Here is a 15,348-nt window from a genome sequence, read left to right as displayed (position 1 = left end):
TGGGATCAGATCCAGGGTTATCAGTCTCCAAAGCTGGGTCCTCCGTTCCATTCTGTGCCGCCTCTTTCAGGGCAGAATTAATTTTTTTCTGAGGGGCGGGGTGGTGTAGGGATGCACAAGCCCGTGCTGAGCGTTTACTCCTGCCTGTGTGCGTAAGGATCACAACATGTGAGCTCAGGGGACCAAGCAGGGTGCTGGAACTGAAACCAGACCCACATAAAAGGCAAGTGCTTTACCCCTGCACTATGGCTCTGGCCCTCAGGGGCAGAGTTTCGTGACCTTTCTACTCATCAGGAGTCTGAGAGGTTGAAGGCCCGAGCCTCTCCTCCAGCCTCTGCACCATGCATGGAGGGTCACTGCCTGGCCTGGTGTGGTCCCCACCTCTGGGCAGTTTGACTTTCAAGGCACATGCTCTGGGTTCAGGGAAGACCAGCACCATGCAGAGCACCAAGCCCTCTAAAACACAACACACTAGCCACTTAGTGATCTTAGATTTGCTTAACACTCTGCCCACTTAGTGACCTTAGGTATCAGGGAAGACTTGGAATCAAACAGGAAACTTTTTATTATTTATTTACTTATTTATTTTAGCTTTTTCAGTGCACAAGGGTTACTCCTGGCTTTACACTCAGGAATTACTCCTGGCAGTGCTCAGGAAACCATATAGGATGCTGGGAATCAAATCCTGGTTGGCTGTGTGCAAGGCAAACACCCTATCCACTGTGCTATCATTCCATCCCAAACAGGAAACTCTTTAAACGGCCCAAATAGGTGTCATGCACTCACACTTACAATGACCCCATATCCTCATCTTGGCTTGCATTGTCTAAGCATCTTAGAATAAACCACTCATCAAAGACCCCAAAAGCACCTCAATACCAGCAGCAAATTGTGACAGTGCAGTGTTAGGAGTTACGGCAGCAAAAAGGCAGTGGAGGAAACTCTAACACCACAGCATTGATGGCCAATTCCACAAATCCACCGTCCAGTGCCTCTGAGATTTATGTTGTTCTTCCTCCTATATCACCCTCATCACTGTGCTTTCCTGAGAGATCACCAGGTCACATGAGTTATTCACATTCACTCGGACAGCCTAGTCCTCATGTACACATAACACAAGAAGCATGTGCATATGTGCACATATACATACGCTTAGATTGGGCTTCGGGTTTGACAGACTTGCTGGGTTCGCCCTGATGACTGGGCCAGCTGCCCTAGCCCCATCCCCCAACCCATGCAGCCCTGACCCTACCTCGTTGATGGCCAGCTGCTCGCCGCCCCCTCCAGGGTGACTGTAGTGGTGACTGGAGCTGTGCACATCCTCGTACAGGTCTTCCTCACTGCCCACCTCATCAGCACAGATGGCCTTGTCTAGAGCTCCATCAGGGATGGCCGAGAGGAGAGACACCAACTGGCAAGGCGGAGCTGAGGAAGGGGGACAGAAAAGGACAGGGTCCTGTTCAGAATAAGCACTCCTTTTATGGGAGAAGAGCTGGGATTGGTTTCTGAAATGACTTTGACTTCAAAATCAAAGTCTGGTTGAAGGACTAGACAGGCTGACTTTCATACGCCATTGCTATTAATCATCAACCACAAATGTCCTACCGACCCCTGAACAAAGAAACACCCAGTATGCCATATTCAAGAGTCCTTCCAGTAGAATTCAATTCAGAATCACGAGCCAATATTTCAGGGGTGGAATAGGATCCGGAAGAAAAACACTGTCAGGGCTGGAGCGAGACCTTGCGTGTGGCCATCTTGGGATGGATCCCCGGCATCCCCTATGGTTCCCCGAGCACCACCAGGAATATTTCCTGACTGTAGAGCCAGGAGTAACCCCTGAGCATCGTGGGGTGTGACCCGAAAATCAGAAAAAAGGAAAACACTGTCAATTTATTATGAAATTTATGCTTTATTCTTTGTTTTAGAGCCATACTTGGCAGTGCACTGGAGGCCATGTGGTGCCAGGGTTCACACTCAAGGCTCTGCACCATGCTATGAGTACTCTTTAGCCCTCTGAGCCAAATCCTGACCCTGAAATGCATATTTCATGTATATTTCTCAATATATGTGTATACATAGCCAATAACTATATTTAGCCATGTATAGCCACACACAGGCATAAACATTCAAATATAGTTTGAAAATTAATGTATACGTTGTACTCATCCAACATAAAAAATCCCAATTTATTTCCTTTAAGTTTTGCATAGTTTGAACAATGAAACAGGCTGATTAAGTAGCTATCTTCTCTTACTGGCTTTTTTCCACTCACCTGCTCATGCAGGTATGTCTTATTTTTTCATTCTCACCAAATACACATTATTGCATTTCATGAGCTCATATGTAGTTGTTTTATTCCCAGCCCAAACTTTAACTCTAATGATAACCCTAATTTTAACCAACCTCTAATTCAAAATCTAACACTTGTAACCTTAACCCATATCTTTTTTTTAAAAAATTATTACTTTTGAGTCACTGTGAGATACACAGTTATAAAGATGTTCGTGATCGGGTTTCAGTCATACAGTATTCCAGCACTCATCCCTCTACCAGTGTCCATTTCCCACCACCAATGGTGCCAGTTTCCTTCCACCATCCCCCTTCCCCCAGTCTGCCTCTCTGGCAGGTGCTCTCTCTCTCTCTCTCTCTCTCTCTCTCTCTCTCTCATTCAACTCTCTCCTTTTGGGCATTTATGGTTTGCAGTACAGATACTGAGGGGTTATCAATTTTGGTCCTTTCCCTACTTCCAGCACACAGTTCTTATCCAGAGTGATCACTTCCAACTATCTTTGTTGTAGTGGTCCCTTCTCTATCCCAACTGCCTTTGCCCAAGGACTTGAAGCAGGCTTCCAACCATGGACCAATCCTCCTGGTCCTAGTTATTACTGTGCTTGGGTATTAGTCTCATAATATAAGACTAATGAGTGCAATCGTTTCCTGTATGTCTCTACTTCTGATTCATTTCACTCAGCTTGATACTTTCCATATCCATCCATTTATAAGAGAATTTCATGACTTCATTTTCCCTAACTTCTGCATAGTATTCCATTGTGTAAATGTACCATAGTTTCTTTAACCAGTCATCTGTTCTTGGGCATATGGATTGTTTCAAGATTCTGACTATTGTGACTAGTGCTGCAATAGACATAGAAGTGCATATGGCATTTCTGCAGTGTGCTTTTTGGTGTATATTCTCAGAAGTGGTATTCCTGGGTCATATGGAAGATCAATTTCTAGGTTTTTGAGGAATACCTATTTTGTTCACCAGAAAGGCTGGGACAGTTGGCATTCCCACCAACAATGAAGTACAGTTCCTTTCTCCCCACACCCACGTCAACACTGGATGCTCTTGTTCTTTTTGATGTGTGCCAGTCTCTGTGGCCTAACCTGTATCTTAATATTAAATGGAATTCTAGCCCTAATTGTAACACTAACCCTAACCTAAACATTAACCCTATTTGTAAACCAAATTCCAGCCCTAGCCCTAACTGTAACCCTAACCTGAAAACTTACTATGATAGTAATTGAAATTCTAACCCTTACCCTAACTGTAAATTTAGTCATAACCCTAGTCCTAATCCAATCATAACTCTGACCCTAGTTTCAACCATAACTCTAACCTTAACTCTATAGTTGGCCATTTGAATGAAGGTGCAATGGGCACATCTATACCTCCTGGGAACAAGCTCCAGACTTTCTCTTAGATTATATTTTCAGCGTCTCCATTTTTAAAAAGACCCTTGCCTAAAGGATATTTTAGAAATTATTTTTCTAATCCTGTCAAGGAAAATTTAATGCCACAAATATCTGTATATAGTTTATGGCCCATGGTGTTTTGGAATATCACAAGCATTCCAATAGCTAGGATTCTATCCTCTTGGGTGAAATCACACTTCTGTAGTGAATTCACACTCTAGGGCATAGATACTTCAGTGTAATATCCTGGGTCCTAGGTATGCCAAACTCCCAAAGACAGTCTACCAATTTTGACTATTCACATATTCACAGTATGTATGAACATTCCATCCTAGACACTCTTGGGATTGGCATTGTGAGAAATTTTCATTTTTTTTATAGGCTGATAGGTATTAGTTTCTTATTATTTAAAACTTTACATTTGTTTTTGATATTCATTTTATTTGTAATTTTATAATAGTACAATAGTATTGGTTTATACTTGCAGGAATGCTACATCATGTCGACCACCATTATCATCCCAATGTCCCCTGATATACTCTCTCCTCACAATACCTCAGATCATAGTTCTATTGACCATATCTGTGGGTTATTTTCACTGAGGATTGTGTAAACCTTGTTGTGCTCTTTATACCCAGAAAATGAAAGTAATCCATCTGGTGTGTTTGTCTTTTTCTTTTTAATGAATTTCATTTAGCATCACTTCCTCCAATTCCATTCAAATTGCAATTAATCTGTAAGGTCTTATCTTTTCTCCTTGCCAAGTAGTATTCCCTTGTGCATACATGCTACAATTTCTTCATCCATCTGCTGCTGAAATCTTGGCTATTCTAAATAATAAAAGGATGAACATATATCTTTGGGATTTGTGCTCATATGTCCTTTTATTGATTTTTCACTTTTTGGCTTGTTGGGTCACACCAGCAAGACTCAGGGGTGACTCCTGGCTCTGCACTCAGGAATTACTCCTGGCGTCACTTGGGAGACCATATAGGATGCCAGGGATTGAACCCAGGTTGGCTGAGCACAAGGCAAATGCCCAACCTGCTGTCCTATATCACTCTGGCCCTTTATATGTCCTTTTAGAATAGTGTTTTTGTGTTCTTGTGGGTAGATGTCCAGGTGTAGAATTGGAGGATCAAAATAGAAGCTCTGTTCTTAAATTTTTGAAAAACTCCAAACTATAGAGGTTGAACCAAATAAGAGTCCCACCAGCAGTGAATGAAATGCTTTTTATATGACATCCCTGTGAGAAGTTATTATTTTCTGGCTTTTCGATATAGACTTTTTTTGCAGGTTTGAGGTGACACCTTATTGTTTTTTCTTTTTATTTTATTTTTTTATGTAGGGGTACTGCTATTTATTCAGTCACTGATTAGCTGATTGAATTGGGCGTGAACTCCACCTTTTTTTCATGATTTTATTTACTTTTTCTTCTTATATTTATTGAATCACTGTGGGAAAAGTTACTAAGCTTTCAGGTTTAAGTCTCAGTCATACAATGATCAAACACCTCTCCCTTCACCAGTACTCATTTCTCACCACCAAGAACACCAATATACCCCCCTCCCACCCCTCCCAATGCCTGTGAGGCAGATGATTTCTACTCGACTCTTCTCTATACTGATTACATTCATTACTTCGACAAAAGATGCATCATTATTGTTTAGAATTCCTCCCCCCCCCCCCCACACACAACAATCAGAATTGCTGAAAAGGCATTGTGAAATACTTTGTTTTCTATAGCTGGTTATGCGAATCATATAATGTCACACAATTGCGATTTTGGATTTCTGCAAAAAGCCAGATAATTACGAGATTGGTTTCTGTGCATCTGGTGTTATGGCTGTGCCGGAGAGCCGCTCGTAGGGGGCAACTTGTGACCTCGGTAGGGCGTGAAGACGAGCTGGTACTGCCCCCCTACCCATGAGACTGCAGGTGCCCCGTCACCTCCAGCTCATACCTGGCTTTCCTAAAAGCTCTGAGGCGGTGGCCACCTTGCTGCTGGGGGGGGGGGGGGGGGAGGCAGAAGGGAGCAACACCCTTTCCCTCCTGGGGAGGCATGGCGCTGTAGTTTAACACATGGTCCATTCACTTTTCTGCTGCAAGCTGTCGGGCTCCGGACTAAGTCCTTTTGCCTCTGGAGCCATGGCCGTGCCAGAGAGCCACTTGTGGGGTGTAAATCGTGACCTCGGTAGGGCGTGAAGGACGAGCCGGTACCGTCCCCCTTCCCATGAGACTGCAGTTGCCCCATCACCGCTGGCTCATACCTGGCTTTCCAATAAGCTCTGAGGCAGCGTCCACCTTGTATGCGGTCCAGATGCATTTCTGCCAAAAGCCGCTGGGTTTCGAAATTTGTTTCTGAGTCTCTGGGATCATGGCCATTAATCAGCTTGATCAGGAGCCAGAGAGGCTGTTTGTAGGCGGCAACTTGTGATCTCGTTGGGATGGGGAGGAAAGGGCCGGCTCCACCCCCATATGATGAGGCCCTGTGTGTCTCGTCACTGCAGGCCCAAACCTGACTGCCCAGTGGCCTCTGGAGGATGGCGGTCATCGGGCCGCCAGGGGGAACAGGTCAAGGCACGAAACCTATTCCCACCTGGAGTGGCCTAGCCTCAGTAACCTGCTGTAGGAACAGGACGCATTTCTGCCAAAAGTCTTTGGGTTCTGAGACTCATTTCTGAGTCTCTGGGATCATGGCCATTAAGCAGTTCGATCAGGAACCAGAGAGGCCATGCCTCCAATTATATAGCTGAGCTGGAGGTGGTTTGTGGGTGTGTCTCCCACATACCTAACTTTTGTCCCTTTACTTTCTTGGTAAACTTTGCCCCAAGTTTTTGGGGTCTGGCCAAAGGCACAGCAGCAATTTTGGGGTATCTGAAAGCCTGACGGTGGCATCAGGCTGCTGATGCACTCGCCTCACAGGTACAGACTGACCTGCTGGCGGCACTATACCCCCTATTGTTTTTTTGAATTTGTAATCTGTTATGATGATTTCTTTTCACATGCCTGTCATCTTTATGTCATCTCTGAGGAAATGGCTTCATCTCTTGCCTTCTTAAAATGTTTTTTGTTGTTATTTGAGCTTTGAGCATGCTTTATATATCTTAAACGTTAGCTCTTTGATTTGTGATGAGTAAATATTTTCTCTCAATCAGTGGGGTGTCTATTTTAGGCCTCATTTCTTTTGCAGTGAAGAATTTTTAGTCTAGTGTCGTTTTATTTAAACTACTCTGATGACCCAAATTTGATTCCTCTGCCCCTCTCGGAGAGCCCGGCAAGCTATTGAGAGTATCTCACCCGCATGGCAAAGCCTGGCAAGCTACCCATGAAGTATTCGATATGCCGAACATAGTAACAAGTCTCACAATGTTACTGGGTCCGCTCGAGCAAATCGATGAACAATGGGAGGACAGTGACAGTGACAGTGACTCTGATTACTAAAGCACTGAACACCTAAACTGTACCCATGTATCTTGGTAGCAACAAGCACCTGACAACTAACAGTAAGCTTTCAAGGAATTCAAAGACATCCGTCTTGAAGAGATGCATGGCCACGAACATACAAGTGAAAATGTCACTTTGTACTGAGATCACTCACTGTTGGACCAAGTGCTTGCTTTCTTCTTCTCACACTTTAGTTCCCTCTGATATTTAAATTTAAATTTAAAACTAATGAAAAAGAAGACTGTGAAGCTCCGACACACCACTCCTGATCCTAATCAAGGCAGAACCCATGTCTCTGAACATGCTTTCCATCTTCACTCTCAACTTCACCGGGGGCTGGGTAAGTGCCTGTACCTTCCAGAACTTGTAGTAAACTTTCTTTTTAATAAGTTCCCTGATGCCTGATGCTGAGGTACATCACGGTGCAGGGACACTGGATGCAATTTTAATATCAGATCTCAGTGGAAAATGTCTGTACACTTCACCCCTCTTTTCTGGACACTAAGGCTAGGTCACTCATGTCTCCCAAGTGTTATTCCCAATTTGTGGCTTGTCTTATCTTTTCCATTACACTTTTGATAAATAGAAGGGTTTATTTTTAGTGGAGACAAATTTATCAGTCTTGCCTTTTATAGTTTATATTTCTTGTGTTTATAAAATTCTCCCCTAACTCAATTATAGTTCAATATAAAGGTATCTATCTATCTATCTATCTCTGTGTATATATATATATATATATAGAGAGAGAGAGAGAGAGAGAGAGGGAGGTCGAATCCAATTTTTTTTTCTTGTAGGATAATCAATGGTCTGAGAACCAGCTTGGAAACAATATATTTTAAGGATCTTAAATATCAGCTTCATTGGGTGTTTTGAAACATTTTTTCTTGTCTTCCCTTCTCTCCCCTCCCCTCCCCCTGTTCTCCTCTCATCCCTTCCCCTCACCTCCCCAACCCTCCCCTTCCCTTTCCCTTTCTCTTTTCTTCCCCTCTTCTCCCCTTTCATTTCTTTCCCTCCCATTCCTTGGCATCCCTTAGAATCCCTTGCCTGTTATGATGAAGGGGGTGTTGCACACTTGGCTGTGGTTTTCACATGCTTGGGTGCGGTGTGCTAGAAATGGCCCACCCTTGAGACACAGGGGAAATATGAGTGCCTCAGGAACCACACTCAGCATGTGGGGTGGTGCTGGGGATCTAATTTGCGGCCCCTACAAACTTGAGCTACCCACAACCAGTCTGCTCTACCTTAAATCATGTTTCCATGGTTATGTGTCTGCATCTGGATTCTATTCCTATGGGCGGCAAAATAATGAACTACAGTGATGTCAAAATCCTAATCCCCAAGAGCCTGTGATTATGTTATTTTTCATGGCAAAAAAGGAATTAACATTTCAGACAGAATTAAGACTGATAATTAGCTGACCTCAAAATAGATTAACCCAGAATTATCTGGGTGATCCCATAATAGTTGAAAATATTACTTTTTAAGATACACCTCAAGCATAAGGTGATCCTTATCTGACATTCACACTCCAAAAACTGACCCCTGTTTCCACGTTGTATATGTCTGTATTGGCATTATGATTATGGCATTTGTCATAATCCCAAATAAGTTGCATTTGTTTGACTGTATCTCCCAAATGCCATTGTTAACCCTATTAATTGGTGCAAACATTTGATAAATGTTAAATTAATGAATGAGTAAAACAGGTGAAGAATGGCAGAGATAGGATTAATTTAATGAGTGGGAAAGTGGACACACACACAAATGAAAAAAGAGGATATGACGAGCGTCTGGCAGAGCCAATGTGAGAAGCATGGTGAAAGCTTTACCCACATGGCTAAAAATGGACACAGGAGCACAGGACATGACAAAAAAACTGCAAGTCCCTGGAACTTCTGGAACCTGGGAAACTTCTGTCTCAGGCTTGAAGCAGGAGCTAAGAGAGACTTTCCTGACTCAGGCAGTCGAGTCCCAAAGAAAACTCATAATTTATATTTATTTATATATATGTTTCTATTTATTAGGGGAGGTTTCAGAAGCTGAGATAGAAATATAGTCAACCTTACATACTACCATCTGTCTTTAACCATTTTTCTACCTGCGGGTCATATTATTTTATTATTAGTGAAGCAAAGAGGAGGCAACTCATGCAAGTCTGTCTGAGTGAAGGTGGTGATGGGAAGATGCCCCAGGAGTAAAGTTAGGAGGCCCAGAAGCTGTGCTGGTGGGTGCCAAGGGCTGGTGGTGGATGCAGTGCATCATCACAGAATTCCTTCCTCACCAGCAAGGACAACTGCACTGAACTAATGCAGAAGTATTGAAGGGTACATTGAAGAACTGTCCAGTAAATACACAAATTAACACAACATGGTCTGGTCAACATGAAAGACTGTCTTGATTCTGGATTTAATGTTTTCATGTAGGAACACAAATTTTTATGCCCGGTTCATGTAAGAGGCGAGCAAATTAGAATGCTTAAGACAGTAAACAGAAAGGAGTTCTGGATTCTAGTAGGGGGAGTATGGTAAGGTCAGAGAAAGAGTCACCATGGCAATGATAGCAGGAAATGGTCTCTTTGGACAAGAACGGAGTGCTGAAAGAGGTAAAGTGATAGGCATGATGCCCTTTCAGTAACAGTGCCTAGCACTGCACTGTAGCGCTGTCCTCCCGTTGTTCATCGGTTTGCTCCAGCGGGCACCAGTAATGTCTCCATTGTGAGACTTGTTATTACTGTTTTTGGTATATCGAACATGCCACGGGGAGTACTCCAGGCTTTGCTGTGTGGGTGAGATACTCGGTAGCTTGCCGGGCTCTCTGAGAGGGGAGGAGGAATCAAACTCGGGTTGGCCGGGCCGGCCATGTACAAGGCAAACGCCCTAACTCTGTGCTGTCACTCCAGCCCTAAATAAAATAAACAAAATTTTAAATTTTCTCTCTTCTACATGAAGGGTTCCCTGCTGAGAGCAGCTTAAACAAGGATGTCTCTGCTCATGGTTGATTCATCTTTAAAAAAACCTCAACTATAAAAAAAAAAGCTTGTCTCATCTATAATTCTGTATATGAATCCCTGCCACACCCAAGGTGACCTTCAGGATTTTCTTATGGAAACTACTTTGAACTTGCCTCATTCTCCCACTCTTCCTTATTGCTGGGTGAAAAATAATACATTTTGGGGCCAGAGCCATAGTCCAGTGGGTAGGATGCTTGCCTTGCATGTGGCCAGCCCAGGATTGATTCTGGGTTTCTCGTATGGTCCCTAAGCACTGCCAGGAATGATTCCTGAGCACAGAGCCAGGAGTAAGTCCTGAGTACTCTTGGGTATGGTTCGAAAACCAAAATAAAAAAAAACAGTAAAAATAACGACGCTTGTTTGGAGAATTTACAATATGATGACTACTTTACGTATTAGATTCAGTCTAACCTGCTAGGTAGATACTAGCAGACACACTACACAGATAGAAACTAGAGGCTGCTGGTAAGGGCTAGTGGGAAGCCAGTCACAGAGCTGGTGAAACGTGCCCCCTGCCACAGTCTTTCCACTCCCTCAAGGAGCTGCTGCTCTGCCTTCAAGAGCACACAGCTCTGTATCCCTGGCATCTTGGCTGAGAATCACCGTGCCACACGTGGCTGCTTGGCATCTGACTCTACTATTCAAGAAGAAAATGCCTGGAAGTCAGTCAAAATACAGGTCTTCAGACACTAGACATATGCATGACTCCTATGTGTGGGTCCCTGGGTTCAATTTCCAACACCACACACATGCATCTTCACGTGTAAGGTATGTTTTGTGGTCACATTACTTCAAAATCATTTAAAATGAGATATTCCTCGCCTCAGCAATAAGTAAAGCAGGTCTTTGCTACATGGCACTTCTATTAGGGAAAATGTGAAATGCTAAGGATATGAACAACTGTTTCTATAAGTTTAAACTGATGGAGCGATAGCACAGCGGGTAGGGCATTCGGGTGGGGCTGGAGCGATAGCACAGCGGGTAGGGCGTTCGCCTTACAAGCGGCCAACATGGCCAACCCGAGTTCGATTCCTCCGCCCCTCTCGGAGAGCCCGGCAAGCTACCGAGAGTATTCGACGATCAACGGGAGGGTCTTTACCTTACCTTTACCTAAACTGATGGAAAAATTAGGGCATGACTTTGACTTTTTTTTTTGTGGGAGGACAGTGCTCTGGGCTTACTCCTGCCTATTCAGGGGTCACTCCTAGAGGGGTCAGGGAGCATATGGGGCACTGGGGGCTGCATCCAGGTCAGCTGCATGCAAGGCAAGTTCCCTACCTGCTATACTAACCCCGATTTTTAATTTAATATAATCAGTTCACAACACAACATTTTAGGTAATAATTTTTTCAGTGCTAGTAATTGAACCCAGGGTCTCATACACGTAAGGCAAATAAATACCACTGCTCTAAACCCTACCCTTTGAAAAGAAAACCTCCAAGAAATACAACAAATTCAAATCCAAAGAAAGCATTTTTTTATAAACCAGTATAATAATACTATTTCTTCATGGAATATTTTAGTAAAAAATTTTATTATTTTCACTTTAATATTCTGCAAAGCAGTAAAAGCCCATTCTATGTTGACAATAATATTCACTACAAAGATGATTTAAGTGCCAATGAAGTTCCATGTTAGTTTATTATAGTTTATGAGTCAGCTATTTTCATGAATTAATCTCTTAAAAGGATAGAGTTTTTCTTCTTTTATTGTAGAAATTGCTTGAGTTACATGCAATGAGAAAATGTTTATATATTTAACAAATGACTCTACCACGCTTTAAAAAGATAATGCTAATCCTTTTCAAACTCTTTCAAAAACTAGAGGAGGGAAACACTCTCAAGTCATTATTAAATATTGATATTAAACATTTGTATTCAATTGCAGGCACTATGATTTACAAAGTTGTTCATAACAGAGTTTCAGATATAAAAAGTTCCAACACCAATCCCTCCACCAAAGCCCCCAGGTTCTCTCCCACAGCCTACGACCTTAGTAGGCACATTTTAAAGTTTAGTTATTGCAACTTGGGTATCTTGCTGGTAGTGCTGTTAGCTGTGTAGTTAAGACATATACATCTACAACACCTCCATACCACTGATGTGTCAAAGGCCTCTATCCACCTCTTATTAGTTCCCACCCCTATTTCCTTCCTTGTCTTCATTTTTTGTATATATTCCAGTTTTATCCAGGATGCAGAAAACTGTACAATTTAATTATTCCTTGTAGCTGCATAGTGTATAAATGTCACATCTTCACTTTGCACTCATCTATCCTTGGATACCCAACTTGTTTCAATACCTTAGCTATTGTGCTAAGTGCTGCAATAAATAATGGTGTGAATATGTCCTTATGTATGACTATTTTTGCATCTTTGGGTAGACACTAGAAAGCAGAAATGCTGGGCCGTACGGTAGCTCTATTGTTACTTTCTAAGATATCTCCATACTATTTCCCTTAAGGAACAACATTCTTACCAGCAGTGGACGAAAGTTCCTTTTTCACCTCATCTACACCAAAATTTTAACTTTATGATGCCATAATTACCTTGATACAAAAGCTAAATACATTCCCTAAAACTACAAAGCAATATTCCTGATGAATATTGATATATAAATCCTCAGTATTCAATTTGAGTGATAAATGATACTTTCAGGATATAAATCTAAAGAGATCATTTTTAAAAACAATATTATTGTATGTAGAATAGACATACACAATATTAATCATATAATATTTACATAATAATTAATATGAATAAAGGAGGTAGGGTGAGAGGCAGGAGGAACCCTGGGAACATTGGTGGAGATAAGGTGACACTGGTGTTGGGACTGATGTTTGAACACTGCATGCCTGAAACTGATAAATTCTGTCAAGTTACATGTTACAAAATCAATAGTTATCCTTCTTAGAATTCAGTAGTGGTCTAATCCTAGTTTCTACTGTGGGGTTTTGCCTCCCTCCCTCCCTCCCTCCCTCCCTCCCTCCCTCCCTCCCTCCCTCCCTCCCTCCTTCCCTTCGCCACACCTAGCAGTGCTTAGGGCTTACTCCTGGCTCTGTGCTTAGGGACCCTTCTGGCAGGCTTGGGGGACCATATAGGGTGCTAGGAATAGAACCTGAGCTGGCCACCTGCAAGGTAAATGTCCTACCTGTTGTACTACTGCTTGGGTCCCAAGGTTTTGGGTTTCTTTTTTTTTTTTTTTTTTTTTTTTTGCTTTTTGGGTCACACCCGGCGATGCACAGGGGTTACTCCTGGCTCTGTACTCAGGACTTACTCCTGGCGGTGCTCAGGGGACCAGATGGGATGCTGGGGATCAAACCCGGGTTGTCTGCGTGCAAGGCAAACGCCCTACCCGCTTGCTATCTCTCCAGCCCCTGGTTTTGGGTTTCTTGGTTTATCAGACAACTGGATTTTTTCTATGAACTTCAAAATTTCTAATTTATTTTTATGAATTGTTCAAAGCCATTATCTTAATATTAAAATATGTAATCAGTGATGAGCTTTTCTCATTTTTTAAAAAATACTGATTACTTGTGACTTAAAAACAGAGTTTTTGAAGGGACACTATTGATTTTGTGTATTTTGCTATATGGTTGCTTTTTTCCTAACTTTATTTATACACTGTGGTTTACATAATTGTTCATGATACAGTTGTTTTGGGCTTTCAATGTCTAAACACTAATCCCACCAGCAGGGTGACCTTACCTTCACCATTGTCCCCAGTTTCCCACTCCCAAGTCCTCCCCATTAGCAGAGACAAAATAATTTATTTTCTATTGCTCGTTACTACAAAATGGCCAATGGAATGATCAAAAAAATCATAACCGAAAGTTTGTGAAAACTGCTTTATCTCACATGGTGTTATTAAAGTCATTGTCTGAGGATCTATTGAGCTGTTTGTTATTAGTTGAGTCTCTGTATATTCTTTATATGTTTATTGAGTTTTGTTAGCTTCTATGCTACCTTCCCTTCTATTTGCTCTGCTTCTACTAGGCTGTAAGTATTGTAGAATTTAGAGGTTGTGCACTCCAGGAGCTCTAGGATCTGTATAACTGGGATGCTTCTCCACCTGCCCCCCTCCTGAGGTGACCCAGAGTTTTCAGCCTGAAGGCTGGGTACCTATGAATTTCATGGGCTTGGCATCTGTTCTGAGATTTCTCACGAAGCTGGGCTGTTTACATGGTGGAGGCTGTAGGATCACTAGATAGTTGCTTTCTGTGCAATTTATTCTATTTATTTAATATTCTATCCTCCTTTCTATTTAATTTTTAGTTTAACCCGCTTTTCTTTTTCTGACTTATGTAGGTATATACTCATATCTCTAATGGAATACTGTGGCAAATCCATGGAGGTTCCATTGTGCTTGAAAGAACACACTTGGAATAAAATGTCTAGTAGTTGGTAACATATTTTAGTGAAAGTATATCTGGGACAACGACATGTCTATAAATATCAGGAACAGTTGTAATGTTTTCATAATGAGGGACTTGGAAGCTGGGGTGATGAGAAAGGCTTTCAGACATTCTCAGGGTTGTCACACTTAAGAGGAACAAAATTTTAACACGTAAGAGGAACAAAAAACACCCTGAATTGCTTTAAAGTAGAAGAAACAGTGAAAAAATGATTTTGGCTGAAAACAGTAAAAAGGCTAATTTTTGTTTAGAAAAAGTTTCCTTTTACTTAAGAAAAGGCCTTTTTAAAAAAAAATTTTTTTTATTAGTAAAACCCCATGAGGTACAGTTGTAGATTTACAAATTTTTGTACTTGGGTTTCGATTATACAATGATCAAATACCCATCCCTCCACCAGTGCCCATTTTCCACCACCATGGATAATATCCCTCCCACCCCCATCCCCACCATCCCACCCTGCCTCTGTGGCAGGGCACTCCCTTTTGTTCTCTCTCTCCTTTTGGGTGCTGTGGTCTGCAAAAGAGGCTTTGAGTGGCAATCATGTTTGGTCTATAGTCTACTTTCAACATGCATCTCCCCTCCTGGGAAAGGCCTTTTCTTAAATCAGTAAATGTTTTCAAAATTAAGACTAACAGTATTTCATCAGAGAAGACTGGAGTAACATCTGATAAGAGTCATATTGGAGGCTTCCTGCTGCTGGTTGATGATTAAACCAGACTGGCCTTTGGCTTTCCAGTCTTCCTCCAAGCTAGCTACGAGCTTTAGTTTTGTGTGCCCAA

General features: G+C 42.2%; 1 protein-coding gene across 1 annotated transcript in view; it reads right to left on the bottom strand.

Annotated features, from left to right (window-relative positions):
• The window catches only part of ARHGEF4 (Rho guanine nucleotide exchange factor 4), an 88,299-nt gene that overhangs the window by 17,942 nt on the left and 55,009 nt on the right, over nt 1-15,348 (bottom strand). Inside the window, exon 2 of the mRNA XM_056115416.1 lies at nt 1,253-1,425. Coding sequence (XP_055971391.1) covers nt 1,253-1,425 — 173 coding nt within the window. The remainder of the gene's footprint in view (nt 1-1,252; nt 1,426-15,348) is intronic.

Source organism: Sorex fumeus, unplaced genomic scaffold (assembly GCF_029834395.1).
Source record: "Sorex fumeus unplaced genomic scaffold, SorFum_2.1 ptg000029l, whole genome shotgun sequence".
NCBI lineage: Eukaryota > Metazoa > Chordata > Mammalia > Eulipotyphla > Soricidae > Sorex > Sorex fumeus.
The sequence above is the reverse complement of the archived record's forward strand: the minus strand, read 5'-3'. Positions and strand labels throughout refer to the sequence as shown.